This window comes from Amblyomma americanum, chromosome 7 (genome assembly GCF_052857255.1).
Source record: "Amblyomma americanum isolate KBUSLIRL-KWMA chromosome 7, ASM5285725v1, whole genome shotgun sequence".
In the NCBI taxonomy this organism is placed as follows: Eukaryota; Metazoa; Arthropoda; class Arachnida; order Ixodida; family Ixodidae; genus Amblyomma; species Amblyomma americanum.
The window spans coordinates 106,276,434-106,292,554 of record NC_135503.1 but is presented as its reverse complement, the minus strand read 5'-3'; the positions used below and the strand labels follow the sequence as shown (position 1 = coordinate 106,292,554).

At 43.6% G+C, this 16,121-nt stretch overlaps 1 protein-coding gene across 2 annotated transcripts in view; it reads left to right on the top strand.

The window, feature by feature from the left end:
- Positions 1–571: 571 nt before the first annotated feature.
- Positions 572–16,121, top strand: part of LOC144099454 (glutamate receptor ionotropic, kainate 2-like) — a 126,135-nt gene continuing 110,585 nt past the window's right edge. Inside the window, exons 1-2 of one of the 2 annotated variants that reach the window (XM_077632763.1) lie at positions 572–857; positions 2,102–2,307. In XM_077632763.1, the coding sequence (XP_077488889.1) occupies positions 841–857; positions 2,102–2,307 (223 nt within the window). In that variant the 5' untranslated portion in view covers positions 572–840. Of the gene's footprint in view, positions 858–2,041; positions 2,308–16,121 lie in introns of both variants that reach the window. The other variant, XM_077632762.1, reaches the window with a different exon arrangement.

The following is a 16,121-nucleotide window of genomic DNA, read 5'->3' as shown; positions in this document are numbered from 1 at the left end:
ATCCTCATCCATAAATACGGCAGTCTAAGAGCTTTTGACGAAGACGGCATATTGCCCGAGGAAAAGCAACTGATGGAAGACTGGCATGGGAAGATTTATTTAAGGGACGATGGGTTTAAGTGAGATTCCCCATCTTTTCATTCCTGCAAAAGAAGAAAATAATGGAAGTGGTGGGCAGGAATAATTTAGATCACTGACTCTTTACCATCTTTGGCATGCCTACGGAGGAATCACTCGGGAGCCAATCAACTCATGCAATTAAATTCCTCAATACGTGCTGCCGAGAAAAGTCGCAGCGGCTGCGGAAGGCCCGAAGGCGGATTCGCCACGAGCTGCCAACAGATGGCGCCACATTCTTCGTCGTTGCAGCAGTTTCGCTGCGCCAGTGTGTGCCCTCAGTTCACTCTGTTAGTGAAGAAGCGCGTGGGAGAAGGGAAGCTCTAGAGGAGCCTTCTCACAAGCCAGCTCTTTCCCACTTGCTCTTCCCTCCCCTCTCTTCCCTCGGTCTTTCCCAGATACCCTCTCTCGGAGTTCTTCAAACGCGCTCCGTGCAGCGGGGCCCGACCGCAGCAGATGCCTCGAGGCGCAGTGACCGGCGGCATGCTTCTCAGCTCTCCAGGGTCAGCTCCAGAGTTCTGCGTCCTTTCTCCGCGTGTTCGCAGAAGTGGGCGTTTGTTCAGCAACGACTGTTAACAAGTTTCAATATGTGTACTTGACTTCTTCTTGCGTCTTTTCCGCAACATTACGGACCATGAATTTTTTCGCACCGAACCTGTCGGGAAGAACGAAAAGAAGATCCTCTACTGCAGCTGCCCAGCGGATGTTTTGACTGCTTCTGGGATGCTGTTTACCTCAAAGTAGGTAGCATGAGACCAACCGGGTTAACTTGTGAAACAGCCCATCTCTGAGTGACTTTTTTACCGGTTTTGTGCCGTGAGTGCTCAAGCGGCTGTCTTCGGCTTTGTGCACTGCCACGGGACCTTCGTCGCAATGCTGGTGCTCGTCAACTGTGTTTTAAAAGGCATGCTGCCCTAGTAGCTGGCTTTGCATTTTTGCAGTCGAGGTTACCAGAAATACTACGGAAAAACTTACTAATCTCTCCGAATGCTATGACATGCGAAGGTAGCGAAGTACAACGTTCGCTCTTGAGGAACACGAGCTTCACTTCTGTTTCCACAGCAACATGTAATTCAAATATTTTGTCAAGCTAAGCCTTCTGCTTTCTTTCTCTTGGTAAAGTTCCGTGCTACCTGTTGCGAAAAGGTTCGATATTGCAAAAGTAATGGTCAGCTCAGTTAAAAGAGTCAATGTTGTGAAGGTACAACTTAAAAACTACTGTACCCGTGCACTTTGCCACCAGTTTCGTACATAATTGTGAATTTTAATTTCCTTCACTGAATATAAGTTTTCCTTTTACAAGTTATGTCAATTTTTTATACTGTTCCGCGACTGACCGAAGCCAGAAATAACAGAAAAAAGTAAAAGGAAATAATAGCGCTCGACGTAGTTCAGTGCAAATTCCTAACGACAGCCATTTCTCCAGGATAACACCAATCAAAAAGCACGCATCTTAATGTTAAGGAAGCCTATTACAATGTACATCCTCTGTTGTTATAGCTACTACTTCTAATAAATTACTCCGTCGTTTACTTTACTGTCATCCAAAGGTCCTCCTTCCTTTATGTCTTTCATCATTAGAGCAATTACAATTCTCAAGACAGGTGAATAGTTTTCCTCCGCGGCACATAGCATATTTATTTCGTTTCTCACAGCGCTGTATACAGCGTGGCAGTGTACCTTGTCCCGGATTCGGCCAAAATTATCTAAACTGAGGTGTTCCAGTTTTTCCAATGTTTCTTTTTTTGCCAGCCTATCTTTTATTACTTTAAGAAGCACCTGAAATTTTAACAAACCATGCATAATTAGAACGACCTCGCTAGAGCAATCGTTAGTTCCTAACACCCCCCCCCCCCCCCCCCCCCCCCCCCCCCCCCCAACGTCAGTTGTGTAATGGGACCTCCGCGACGTTAATGTTGGACAGAGCCCCCAGACCACGCTCGGATGGGTGGGCTCAGCGGCGCTCGTATTTTCCCGGCTATAGCCCCGGAGAGCCACGACTCGGGCCAGCCGCGCGTGAAACGCGGACACAGCGCACCGCCCCCACGGCCCGCCGTCCCTTCTCACGCAAGATGAACGCTGCCGGCACGCGTGTGCGCCCTCATCTGGGGCTCCTCGCAGCGCTGCTACTCGCGCTCGTCGCGGGCCCGGCAAGCGTGGGGCAAGCACTGCCGGACGTCGTGCGCATAGGTGAGTGGCTTCTCGTCCCTGCCTCTGGGTTCATTCCAGGATCCCTTTCTCCTTTTCCTCCGGACTGCTTCCTGATGTTATACTAGGATACAACTTCAAAAAACAGCAGTTACTCCGCTATCCAGTCACTAAAGTAAAGGAAATCATCTTTTTAATGTTGGACGTTATTAAACAAGCCATGTATGAAAATTCTAGAGCTTAAAACATTTTTCTCATGATTAGCTTCTTGTTTAGGTCAGAAGAAAAGTTTTAACAACGGACTGCCTTTTTGTCGTGGAGGAAATCTGTGCGGCGGTCCTGAATGTGGGTGGAGCTTCACTGCAGGCTTAAGTTGTATCAGACTATAGCTCCTGCCTTCAGTATCCGTCAAGTGCTTTTGTAAATTGGAAATGGGTTGCTCTTTCAGAGGAGCAATCACTGTGTTTTATGTTTTAACAAAACATTCAACACAGTTTTCGATTATAGTGTTGGCGATCGTTTAATTATTTATATTTAATCACCATTAGCCACACTATATGTTGTTGGTGCAATCGTGCTATGCTCACATGCTACCTAATCTCAAGCTGTGAAAAACAATTATTCTCATCCGAGTTCAAGAAAACAAAAATAAAAGAACAAAAGCGATTGCTGCACCGATCGGGCTTGATTTGGCGTACCCACAACGGGTATGGTGCTGCACGTGCATACTTCATTTGCATCAGCCGAACATAGAGGTTTCAGTAACCAGGGAAATTCAGAAGTGTAGAAAGTCCCTTACTATTGCTGTAATTGTTACCAACCAATTGATACCGAAATTATGACCGCGGTAGAAAGAAAACAATTTCTGCGATGCTCATTAACAGGACCTGCATGCCGTTATCACACTGTTATGCGGTCACTAGAGTTCACCGAGGATGAATTATGCAGAAACAGTAACCAGAACCTAAGTTCGTAGTGCAGGAACCTTATGTTGAGCGCCATTGTAACAACGTTCCGCAAGTTTACGGTTCATAGAAGATGTGTAAATAATTCCCAAGTATATTCGGAAAAGAACTGCCTTTTAAAGCATCGCTGCTACAACTACTGGACTAGCGATTTCAAGCGATGCCCAGTTTGTTCCTCACATTTGCTTCCAGAGCAGAAATTTTCTCTAAACAAAAGTCCTTTGTTCTGTCTTTTTGCTCCATTGATTGGCTAGCAGAACAGCCCAACCAGAGAGAGAGAGAGGGGTTTTTGTCAGAAAGAGGGGTTCCTGGTTGGCCTCAGAGCAGTTTGAGGATCAACTGGCACTTGTGGGACAAGGTCGTTCGATCCTCGCAGACTAAAACAAAGCTGCAAGCCGCCGCGGTGGCTGAGTGGCTATGGCGCACGGCTGCTGGCCCGAAAGACGCGGGTTCGATTCCGGCCGCGGCGGTCGAATTTCGATGGAGGCTAAATTCTAGAGGCCCGTGTGCTGTGCGATGTCAGTGCAAGTTGAAGGACCCCATGTGGTCGATATTTCCGGAGCCCTTTACTATGGCATCCCTCATAGCCTCAGTCGCTTTGGGACGTTAAACCCATATAAACCAAGCCTAAAACAAACCTGCCAAATAATATGCTGTCTCTCTATGTCTCTGTAACGCTCTACGTAATGATATTAGGTAGATCGGGCAGCATGGTTCGAAACTACGGTTCAGCACTGTGTATAAATTACCCTCCGCTTTCGACAAAACACCATCCGCGCACGTCGACTGTGCAAAATGTTTCATACACCAGACGCAGAATCTGTAAACAAACAGCCGTAGTTTTCCTATGTATTTCTCTGTGTTGCTCTTTCGCGAGGTGAAAATTACTGATTGTGCTCAGATAAAACGTCCTGCTTGAAGCAATAACTACCACTCCTGAGCTTGGTCCAGTCATCGAAGTGTCTATAGGAACCGGCTTAGGTGTGACGATGTTGCTATTTTGATTTTATTGGAAAAGGCGCAGACTTATGCATGAGGATTTTTGTTCCGCAGGGCTACTAGCACCCGTAATATGAAGTAGGTCATAGTCTTGCTCCCACTTACACGAAAAATGCCATATGAACAAGGTGTAAAATACGAACAATCTTAGGTCTGAAGCAGAAAAGTGTTTCACAAATTGGAGGATGCGCGTCAGTTTGGATATATATTCACAAAAATTATCTGCCGAAATGATTCTCCTGAAGCAGACGGAAACAGCTTTAAATAACCCAGAGTGTAAACGAATAACTATAAGAGTACACATAGATTTCTTCAAATAATTCGACAGGCTAAATTATGAGACTCTTGTTCTGAAAAGTTCTGAATGAGGTGTTCGAGACAAACCACTGACCTTAGACAAGCTATTTGACTGACGGACATCAGTATCTTTACAAGATAACCATCTTCCAATGTTTAATGATATAAAGCATAATGTACCGCAAGAATTTATTATTGGTCCTCTATTATTCAGTATATACAATAATGTTTTAGTGCAGATTGGTTCCGGAACGGATTATATAATTTATGCTCACGACACAACTGTATTTCTGGCAGACACCAAAGCCAACTGTATAGTTGACAGGCCGAACCAGATTTTTTGGAAACCTTAACTCTTGGTCTGAAAAAAAAAATACTTATGATAACATCACCTGAAACGCAGGCTATATATTTTTTAGCAAATATAGTGAAATGCGCAGCAGATACAGATTTAGTATTCGATGGTAGTGCAATTCAAATAATTATTCCTGTGAAGACACTAGGCGTTAACGTTAATTATTTCTGTTATAGGATGATCACATCAAGCAATAGGGGGTTAAATTTATCGAAGGTAAAGTGAATCTTACCTACCAAAGAAAAATTTGTAATCTACCATTCATTGTTAGAATCGCATGTTAAGTAATGTAATATGTCGGGGAACAGCAAAACGAAGTAATACTTCGAAGGCTTTAATATTAAAAAAAAATGCGCTGAGGGCAATAGCAGGTGCTTCCTACTTATCATATGCAAGGCCATTGTTCTTAAAATGGCGCATCATGAACGTGAGTGTCATTCATAAATCCAGTGTGTTTTAGCTACACAAATCTCATGTACATATTCGCATTGCATTTTAATGTGCCTTGATAATTTAGGTGAAAATACCATACTCCACAACACAAGACATCCTGAGCGTTGGTGTATGCCTTCTCCGCGCACAAATGAAGAATTTCTAAAGTATAACCGTAATTACATGACAGATACACATTCACTAATCTATCCATCCGCTCCGCTTCATATAACATCGCCAAAAATATGTTCCTACAAGATGATAATTCGAGACCAAGAATAAAATGACCCTTCGTTGTGATATCCCATTGCTTTGTATATGTGTGTAGACTGTACGCAGACTTTACTGGGTAGTTATTGTGAAGACAATGTCTCAATTGCTTGTCCATGTCTTCTCTTCAATTTCATTTGTTTTTTTTTATCGGCGACCTGTTATCGTTGCGTCGAACTGTTACGGGTGATGGGAGCTTTATCAAGCAGCTTGCTCTGTTTTTTCCGATGTTCTCAGTCATTGTACATCACTGGAATATAAGCTGAACTGAACTAGTGGCTGCCAAAACAGACTGAATCTAGAAAGCTGACGCGAACCGAAGACAAATCCGGAACACAAGGCCGGGTCCAATCATCTTGAGAGTCTCCTCAAGAAAGGAACATTTTATAGTGGCACAGTACTGATTCACGCATCAATTCTAGCTTGGTTGTTTTAGGTGAGGGTCTTGGCAATTTAATATTCCAATACTGAAAAGGAAAAAAAAAGATTTTCCAACACTTTTCACACCGATCAGACCCCAAATAACTTGGGTGCAGTGTCTCCCTCCCACCTTAACTTTTCTCCTATGTTACAGTTTAGCACCGAAGAACTCGGGAAGACACTCACACGTGTCGAGGAAGGACCAAACGCTCTTGAAGTTGGAAGAAAAGAGACTTCGTCTGAAGTAGCGGCTCGGCAGGGTGCGATTTATCATGCTTCTCATCCAGAGGCTGAGCACTCTTGTCAACAGAAAAAGGAGGTCACGACACTTAAAACAAGGGCACCCATAGTCATAAATTACTTTCTCCGTTCAACTCATTGATCGAGAGCTGCCAAAAAGAGCCCACTGCCCGCATAAGCAAGTGCTTGCAGCTCCGTTTGCTTCTTAGGCGCACTGCGAAAACTCTGTGTCCCATCGGCTTGATACTGTCAGCTTCCCAAGTGACAGAACGTTAATCGATGCGGAAGTAGTATTGCTATCAGGCCGGAAATGGCACCCCCATATAGCTCTTGTTGGGATTGCTGCTCGCGATCACTCAACGTCAAGCCGATTCTTCTGCCTTGCAAAGTCGGTACGTTATTAGAGCTGTGGCAGAGGCGCTGATGGCAGTGACCGTTGCGAGGCGAAAGCTCCCGATAATGTGCTCCGTAGAGTGAAGGCATTACACGAGGCCTGAAAGAAAAGTTAGTAAACACAACACTTTGTCTCAGCGGACGTTCGACTCATATGTCTTCAGCGTCCACACTTTAACAGAGGCTTTGGATCTGCGAGAAATAAAATGATACTTGTGCTGGAGAAAATTTAGTGTTAACGTTTTACCGCTGCCGAAAGCAAAACATAATTATGCACAAAGATCTGAACAACTCCTAATTATTGCACTTATCATAATAAAATAATATAGAAACGAATGAACGCAGAGGTGCCCTTACGAAAGAAATTAACTCATCAGTGAATGAGATCATAAGATTCGACTCAAGCAGGTGCTCAGCTTCTTTTTGCCGTTTTAGATTTAGGAAGGGACGCGAACCTGGGCTCCGGGCACCCTTGGATTAGTGGTTAGCAGAGCATTATGAAAGTTTGGTAGGGCTAACTTTGACAGTGAGTTCAACTTGGTGTGCGTGTTAGTCAGATTACATAGCCTGAATCGCTTTGGGAAGGTAATCTCGATAAATTAATCTAACACTTGCCAGAGACGTGGCGGCAAAAGCACTAAGTGAGAGAAAAGAGCGGCTACTAATAATTTTAGGAAGGACATAAAATGTGCAGACTAATGGTGACTTCCAATCGCAGAGTTGGAGCACTTCTGGAGCAACGTTTCCTGCTCTTTTCGGAACAACTGTATTCCAAACGCAGATCTGAGGCACGGATCGCGTCTTCCAATCGTAGACAGGGAGCGGTTGCCGAGCCGAGATTGCTCCGTGGAGCAGTCGGGACTGCTCCGCCGAAATCGGCGGATCCGACCGGTAGTTTGCGTGACGTTCTTATTCAGCGGCGATAGCGGCGCCCTACATGCTCTGGCCAGAGCAAGTGTACTCCAATCGCAATTTCAGGTCGGGCGCTCTGCGCCGGATTCAGGCGCTCTGTCACAGAGCGTGCAGACCGCTCCGGACCTGCGATTGGAATTCACCATAAATTAGCCCCTTAGGAAACGTCATGAAAAGTGGAAGTAAAAATACGCAACGCCGATACGAGCGGTCGTGCCGGATAGCTATGGTGGCCCGGTATTTAATAATTTATTCATTACATACATTTATTGCAGCCTAGTACAACAGAGGCCAGTATAATGTATTTATTTATTTATTTATTGAAACGCCCTAAAGGTCCTCCAAGGAGGGTATTACACAGGGGGAGACAAACGAAGTACTCTGACAACACTTTGTTCGAAACAGAAAAGAGAACAAAAAATACAGACACCATTTCGAAGTACATAAAAAACAGCAGTAACAGCAACACTATAGCGCAAATAGAAAAGCGTAAAAATTCAAACAGCTGGGATTAAGAATACGAAAACAACGTACAAAGAACAAAAACGAATGGAAAGAAACATCTGGATGAAGGTAATGGTATTCGATTGAGCACAAAAGAGGGATTACTAACTCTTTAAAAGTATAGTGGTGCACAGAGACGTCACATTCTGGTGTGAGTATGCAGCATTTTGTGAAATTTGTCTGGGTGAACCTCGGTAGCATTATCTGATGGTAGGTTATTCCAGTCACTTATGGTTCTAGGTATGAATGAGCGCGCTTAAAGTGATGACTGACAGGCTGGGCGATTGACTTTGTAAGGATGATCACGGGGAGGGAAGATGAGGCAAGGTGGCTGAAAGAAGTCGTCATGCAAAACTTCGTGTGTGATAAAGCTTGTGAAACAGAGATAGGCGAGCGTGTTTTCGTCGTGGTGATAGTGTATCTGATTCGGCACGATTATTTAAAGATGCAACACTGGTGTACGGGGAATAGTCTGAATAAAAATGAAGCGAACAGCACGGCTTTGCAGGTATTCTATGTTACGTATGATGTAATCCTGGCTCGGGTCCCAGATTGCACATGCATATTGAATTTTAGGTCTGATTGAGGTGGTCTATGCGAGCTTTTTTAAGTGATAGGGTGCTTGCCTTAGTCTGTGTTTCATGATTCCTAGTGAGCGATTAGCAGTTGCAAGAGTAACGTTGACGTGATGATGCCATGTTAGATCCGTTTGAGAATTTAAGTATGCTCGGCAATATTTTTATCTATAAAATATAAGGTTACAATGCAGGAAGAGGAACGTGTAAATGACATGCACTTAGTTTCGGTATGATTCATGACGGTTTTCTAGTCAGAACACCACATATTAAGCATGTTTAGGTCTGAATGCAACGCTTGTTGGTTAGTTTCAGTAGTAATTTTACGGTAAATAACACAGTCATCGGCGAACAGTCTTGCACGGGACGAGATGCAGTTAGGCAGATCATTAATATATTGTTAAGACAATATATTAGAAAAAGCAATGGACCAAGCACGCTCCCTTGTGGAACGCCGGACGTGATTGGAATAAAATACGAAATGCAGTGGTATGTATTTGTGAACTGTGTTCGGAATGACAAAACATCTTTTATCCATAAAATGACTTGTGTGTCAATTTTAAGATGCTTTAGTTTCGTTAGTAGCCTGTGGTCAGGAACGTGGTCAAAAGCTTTAGAAAAATGCGGGAATATGGCATCCACCTGGTTGCAGACGTCAATACAGGCTAGCAAGTCATTAGTGATTATGCTATGCTCTTCTAGGTATGTTATGATTTCCGAATGTATGAAGTTCCTCAGCAGTTTACAGACGGTACTAGTTAACGAAATGATGCAGGAACTGTCAGAGGTGTTCGCCATATAACGACTCAACGATGTCAGTGCGTTCCCTAAGGAAATCGCCATCCTAAAAGAAAAACATTCATTACAATCTCTCGTTTTTGTTGTGGAATACAGCTTTACATGTTCACGAAGAATTTGCTTTCCTAAGCGCTCACAACACGCTTCTGAAGATGGTGCAGGATGGATACGATGCTTCGCAACTTCGAAGCCCAGAAAGCAACGTTTAAGAAGTCAGAACAGTTAGTTATACTTCTTGGCGCCATGTTATTTAGGAAAGAAACTTGCAAGGTTCTCATTGTATTGTGATTATTTTATTGTTAGGCCATTGGAGGGCTTCGGTGACTCCAGGGAGTCCGGCCTAAGCCAGGGAAGAAGTAGCCCTTGAGCGGTCGCTGCGTCGTCATACCTCCGCAGTGCTGACATGAAGCTACACGGCTTGCACTTTCGAAAAACGAGGGCCGCCGTTGGCGCTGGACGACTCATTTCGCTCTTCAAGGACGGCCTTCTTTTTTCACGCCTTTTTTTTTATTAATCCATCAGCGCTTAGACGTCTGTGCAGCGGAACCTCTTCTTTCTGGCAGGAAGGTATAATGATTTATTTCATTTTAGTGCACACACGCGTAGAAAGAAACGTCAGGATAAATAGGTTTTATCGAAAACAAACTCCTTCTCTTGTAACAATGTAGAAACGCTGTCGAGAGAACCTGATACAAGTTTCCCTGCGATGTTGACGTACAGTGGAGCAAAGATACGCAAAAACAAGTGCAGAGACCTCATCTGAGAAAAAACAAGCAAACATGAGATCTCATGAAAGTGGATCGTCCTTCGTGCAGAACACGCCTGCCGGTCTTATTTGGTGTTATTATGTGGTTTCAACATCGCGGATGAGAAGAAAATTAAAAAATTTCGGCGAAAATTGCTTCCGAAAAGTTATAAAACGGGCAACGAAGAGAAAAGAAAAAGGAGTGTCAGTTGAAAATGTGCCGTAAACAGCGGCTGTCAGCTTCTGAGAAATGAGAGGATAGCAGGAAGAACGTGAAAAGGAGAGACTGCATGACCAAAGTAATTTCACGGAAGGCGAGGCTTGGGCAAGAAGTGAAGCCACTAAATGAAGAAACGGGCAGTTCTAGCAAGATTTTAGAGGGGGCGGTGGGAGAGAGGGTCTTCGAGACGCCTGGGAGTAAAAGGTGTAATTATGAAACGTGTGCAGACTCTGGTACCGTGCGTCCGCGAAGCTGAAGAACGGTCAGCCCTCATTGCCATCGCCCGAGTTAAATGTGGACACCGTATTGCTTTTTCTTACAAGTTTCATTTGCTTCATTCTTTTCTCGCGAAATAAAGAGTACTTAGATGAGTCCTTAGAAACGCTGTGTAAAGAGAGGTAAGGCGCGGCAAATGTCTCATCAAGGGTGGAAACGGGAACCACGCCATCACAGGAGGGATGCAGGGCAAGAACAAAGAAAGCAAAACAAAAAGAAAAATAACGTCTAGAATGTAAGGATTTAGACAACGGAAATTTGAAGCCGTAGCTGTGTGGCTTAGGCGAACAGGTATGCTTGGGCCCAGGGTGTCCCAACTTAAGAAACGGTTGCGCAAAGCGCGCGCACCCTGCGGCTGCGAATGTGTACTTTGCGTTGACTGGGCACCAGTAATATTTCACCACGCTTTGTTATTTGAGCACGGCAAAGGGCGCTGTATTTTGCTCCACGCTCCTTCAAAGTTCCACCGTGTTACTCTTATCGCTTCTTGGGCGGGCCGTCAGCGACCACACGCGAAATTAAAAAGCCTGTCAGTTTTGTGGATGCGTGTTGCGCAAGCCAGGAAGAGAACACTGCGCTTTTTAAATTTTGCTTGGATGAAGTTTCCGCCGTCCTAGCTTTTCACGTTTTTCTTTTGCGGCTCCAACACAGTGCCCCGGTGTTCTCAAAGGTGACTGGGCTGCTTCAAAACGCAGCCTCTTAGAACGTCAGATTATGACCTCGGTCATGTGCCTCTCATAACAGGGAAGGACGGAGCGCATGCGGTTATCCATTGTTTTGAGTACGTTAGTGTTTTCTGCATTTAAAACGTGGTAATAACTTTATGTAACGCTAGCGCTGTGCGTTTAATTGTGTCTCTGTAAAGGCATATGGCAGAACCTTCATTATCTCGTGTACATAGCGGGGCATAGAAACACGACAGGCCTGTAACTAGGAGACACGGATGGAAAGAAAAAATCAGGACAGATGAGAAATATCAGACAAGTATTAATAGGCGGCATGACTTGAAAGCGGTGAAAACGTTGATGAAAAATTCAAACTGTAGAAAGAAAAAGCACTAAAAGTAATAAAAACCTCTTTTATTCGCTGCAAGTGGTTGCATAAAAGCCGCAAGGCTGATGTACTATATTTAATACAGCCGAGTGGTGGTTTTAAGAACTGTTCATGGAACAGGCGTTTTTTTTTAATAAATGTTTGGCGAGAAAATGATGAGATTCAGTACGAATAAATATTTTTATATCAAATGTGTAGTCGCTAATGTGTCCTGTGCGTAAGTTATGAAGCGACGAACTGAAACAAGTGAAGTACACTTGCTTCGCGCTTGTTGCATTCATTTGATCCTGCAACATAAGGCAGTGTTTCTTTTGCAGAGATAAAAAAAGTTTATAACTACGTACACAGACACGCGCAAGGAGATTGCGTGTCGTTGAAAAAGTAGAACGCTGCACAGTAAGCATTCTTTTAACACTGAGATGGAACCGTAGCGTACGCTGTTGTTATGAAGACTGTTCTTGTATATTCGAAGATGTGGCTCTGACGAACGCGTTTTTGACATAGGGGTGCCATTTCACCAGAGGAACCTTGCTTCGGACTGTATTTGTCATCGTTACGCCTTTCTCAGTCACGCTGACTCCTTACAAGCGCCATATCTAGCTTTCGCTTCGTCTCCTCTTACCCATAACACAATTGGCAAAAAATATATCTGCATTTTTTTTATTTAATTGGTGATTCGGGTGTTCCTATGGCTGACTTTAGGCATCGTTTTGCCCACAGGAAATTATTTACGCTGTTATCATCAGCCGTCGCCTTTGAAGCTTATGCTGTCGTCGCTGCATTTGAGACTGCATCAGTTGAAACTGCTGATTTGACGTACAGCCCATGATCCCAGAAAGTGCTTGCTTATAGCGCAGGCAAGAGCCTGTACACTTATTTAAAAGGCATTTATGACCTAAAATGAAGCACAGAGGGAACATCTCTGCAGTCATGAAGCTCTATAGCTACCATCATAAAGATAAACATCTCACATTTCAGCTATGCTATTGAGATTAAGATATGCATACATCTCAAACCTGCCAGCAACCCTCTCTGCACTGAGGTTTTCTGTTCGCAGAGTGATTGTGCACGTCTCTCGGTATGGCTGTGTTCATTACCGTGTCTGCAGGTTGCAGAAGGGAAAGCTGCCCTAATAGGCCTTCGAATTCTGTATAGAGAAGCGATGAAAAAAGGTGCGTGCGCAAATATGTATTATAGTAAGGAGAGCAGGGAATTTTACTACAGAAGAGAGGAGTTTCACTCAACTCGCGGCAGCAAGAAAAAAAAACTTTGTCGTTGTTTACTCATATGCTCGGTAGAGTGGTGCTGTTCTCGGGGAGGTTAAATTATGAGAAAAATTTAACTTTTCTCCACGTACAGTTTTCAGAGAATGGAAATCTTCTTGCCGCTTAGAGAGGGTATTCTTTCCCTGCATCCCAAACATGCTTTTCTTGAAGAGCTAGAAATACATACGAGCGCTGCCTTGAAAGTGCTATGCTAAGATATCGACAAGAATTGCATATGACCATGCTTCAGCTAGAACATTACCAAGAACTTCTTAACTCCAACTCCTTAACTCCTCAGAGCTAATTTTGTGCCTCTTCTCCAGGATTTCTGCAAAATTTATTCAGGAGGTCGGCATTCCATCTTCTTATCGCATTCTGTCTGTACACTTGTTGTCTGGAATGATCGGAGCGATCAGGAATATTTTTCTAGTCTTTTAGTCTACATTAAGCATAATTGTTGTCACCCTACTCTTGCCGTACGAACAAAACTTTGTCAGGTGGAAGCCTTTTGAAATTACCTTCTATAGTTAATCGAAACCATGCTGTATGCACTTTATGAAAGGTTCCATTGAGTAAAACGTTTTGCCGAAAAGCATGCTTGAGCAATGAATAAAACATAGTGCTGCGCTTTTTTCTTCGAGCTGATTATTTTTGACATCATGGCGTGGGAGGCTGATTCCTATTACCATTTACTTTTCTCAAGCCTGAGGTTATAGTGATTGCGGTCTCTTGTTACCTTATTTTTGTACAGTTCTTTGCGTCTTTTTACTATATTCCGCTGTGGAGATGCTAGCCCTAATGCTTAATGCTCTAAACACACTGTGTATTTTGACGGAATTGGTTTTTTAGAAGAACTTTAAACTGTTCTTTTTCCTATCACCACTTGCTCTGTCCGTGCTCGAATTGCAGATTTTTTTAAATTCTCCTTTTATGTTACAATTTCTGCCTTCTGCTTGTCCCTTTTTTGTTTCGGTCCTCGTCGCCAACGCAGAGTTGCGTGTCTTCGAGTTAAACAAGCTGCATAAAATCTCTGCTTTTTCATTAACGTGCTACCTCTTTCTGTTTTCCCCAAATATCGTCCTTTTTTAATATGCACCTGCAGGGGTGGGGGGGGGGAGGCTTTAGAAAAGTAACTGAAAGTAAAGAAATACCAAGAATGGCAACCCTGGTTTTAAATTTGGGTGAGCTTAGAGGGCAGGAAAGTATATACTTTTTTTTCAAAGATATCAATATGCTTCCCTAATTGTGTAGTCAGTTTGGGTTCGTCATCAGGTTTTTTCTGCATTTCATTTGCGCACAAGAAATATTATAGCTGCAGCTGCGTAAAATGATTGAATTTTTTTGTTTGCCGATGGCGCAGGTAGCTTTTTATTGCAGTGGCAGGGCTGTATTGCATATTTAGCCTAGAAAGTGTGGTATTTAGGCAAGAAGGCTTGGCAGCTTGCTAATTACAAGAACGAGATATATTTACTATCTCGAACGAACATGGGCCACGTAAAATAAAGTGACAGGGCACACACAAATCCTATAATTTCAGTCGAGCCTGGAAATATTAGACTGCCAACAGAGATTAGCCTCTGCATTGCGCAAAATATTTCGAAGTTTTAAATGTGTGCTTATACCCAAGAGCGATCTTTTCCTCATTTATCGTATCACAGGACGAAGGTGTGTTGGGAAGAATGACGGACGGCCTACTAAGATGGTCACGCTACGCCATAATGTATTGCAGCCTGTCCACAGCGGTATGAGGAGTTATTTAACATGACGGTACTTTGAAACTGAGTGGACGCGGAAGTTCACGCTGCACGCCGTGAGATTCGCTGACATCACCGTTTTTTTTTCTCACAATGCGAGGCCATTTGAGCTGCTCTGCACCCTTCCTTGGGATTGTTAACACCTCCACACGCTAGCTGCAATAATGAGCTCATCGCTTCTTGCAAACAGTGCCGTGAATAGGCTTAGATCTCAAAGTTCAAATTTCTTGCTCGACCACCGGGGTAACGTTTGGAGGATGACGTGGGGCGATTCTTTGCGGATAATGTGGCTCAATTTGAGCACAGCGCACTGAAGTCCAGTCCTAAAAATGAAACGTAAGAAAGCAAAGGCTTTTCTGCGTTTTTATTTTTCTTTTCGTCCTCAGCAATACTGGCCGGTCATGTGTGAAGTTTACTCGAATATGTGTCAATAATTTCTCAAGTATGCGCATACGAGTTCCGAATTACTTAGCTTCCTTTGGTTATCTCATCTCTTTATGCGGAGATGGTGTATCCTTCAGCTGTGCTTTAGGCGTTACCGGAAAAAGAAGTGACTAAGGAACGCGTAAACGCTCTACGTTAGTTACAAAAAAAATGAAACGCGTTGCCGTTACCGTTACCGAAAAAAAGTACCGCACGTTACTTTTCCGGTACTGCATAGCCATACATTTTAAATAGTGCGTCTTCGCTGCAAGAACTCACGATAACAATATTATAAAGCTCATATTTAACATAAAACTTCTAGCCTTAACAACCATATCACCCGAAATCCTGATTTAACGAGAATACTTTGCACAAATGTGCGGGAGCTGAGCAATGTTATAGTGGCCTAAAGTTGCCTGTAGAGTTACATGTGATGGCTTCTAACTCTGTGGCACATGGTGAAGTCTTTATCTGAATGTGACATTAAAAACAAAATGACACTTCATCACCAATTATAACCTCACATAGAAAACATCTCTGAACTCTCAACAAATTTGGAGTAATTCTGAAAAATCTGTTGTTCCAAAATGCTCGGCATGCTTACACTCTTTAGAGAGTTGTGCGTGTGAGTGGTTTGGGAAAGAGAGGTAGCTGGAGGCAAGTGTGTGAATGCGTGTTCGTGCCCGTGTTTCGTGCTTTATGGGTATTCTGTCTCTTTATTTTGTCGGGCGCGTCGTCAAGGGCCGCAGTTTTCTGGCATGCAACAAGGGACGTCGAGAGTACATGTATATTTTGCTTATTTGCAGCATCACTTTCGATGCTCTGCGCTTTTCTTTAAAAGGGGCGGAAGGGGGGGGGAACTCAAATTAAAAGTAATTAGTAATGTGACACCTCACGTTACCGACAAATGTAACGTTAGTACGTCACCGAATAGAGTTGCGAAATAGTAACGAGTACGTT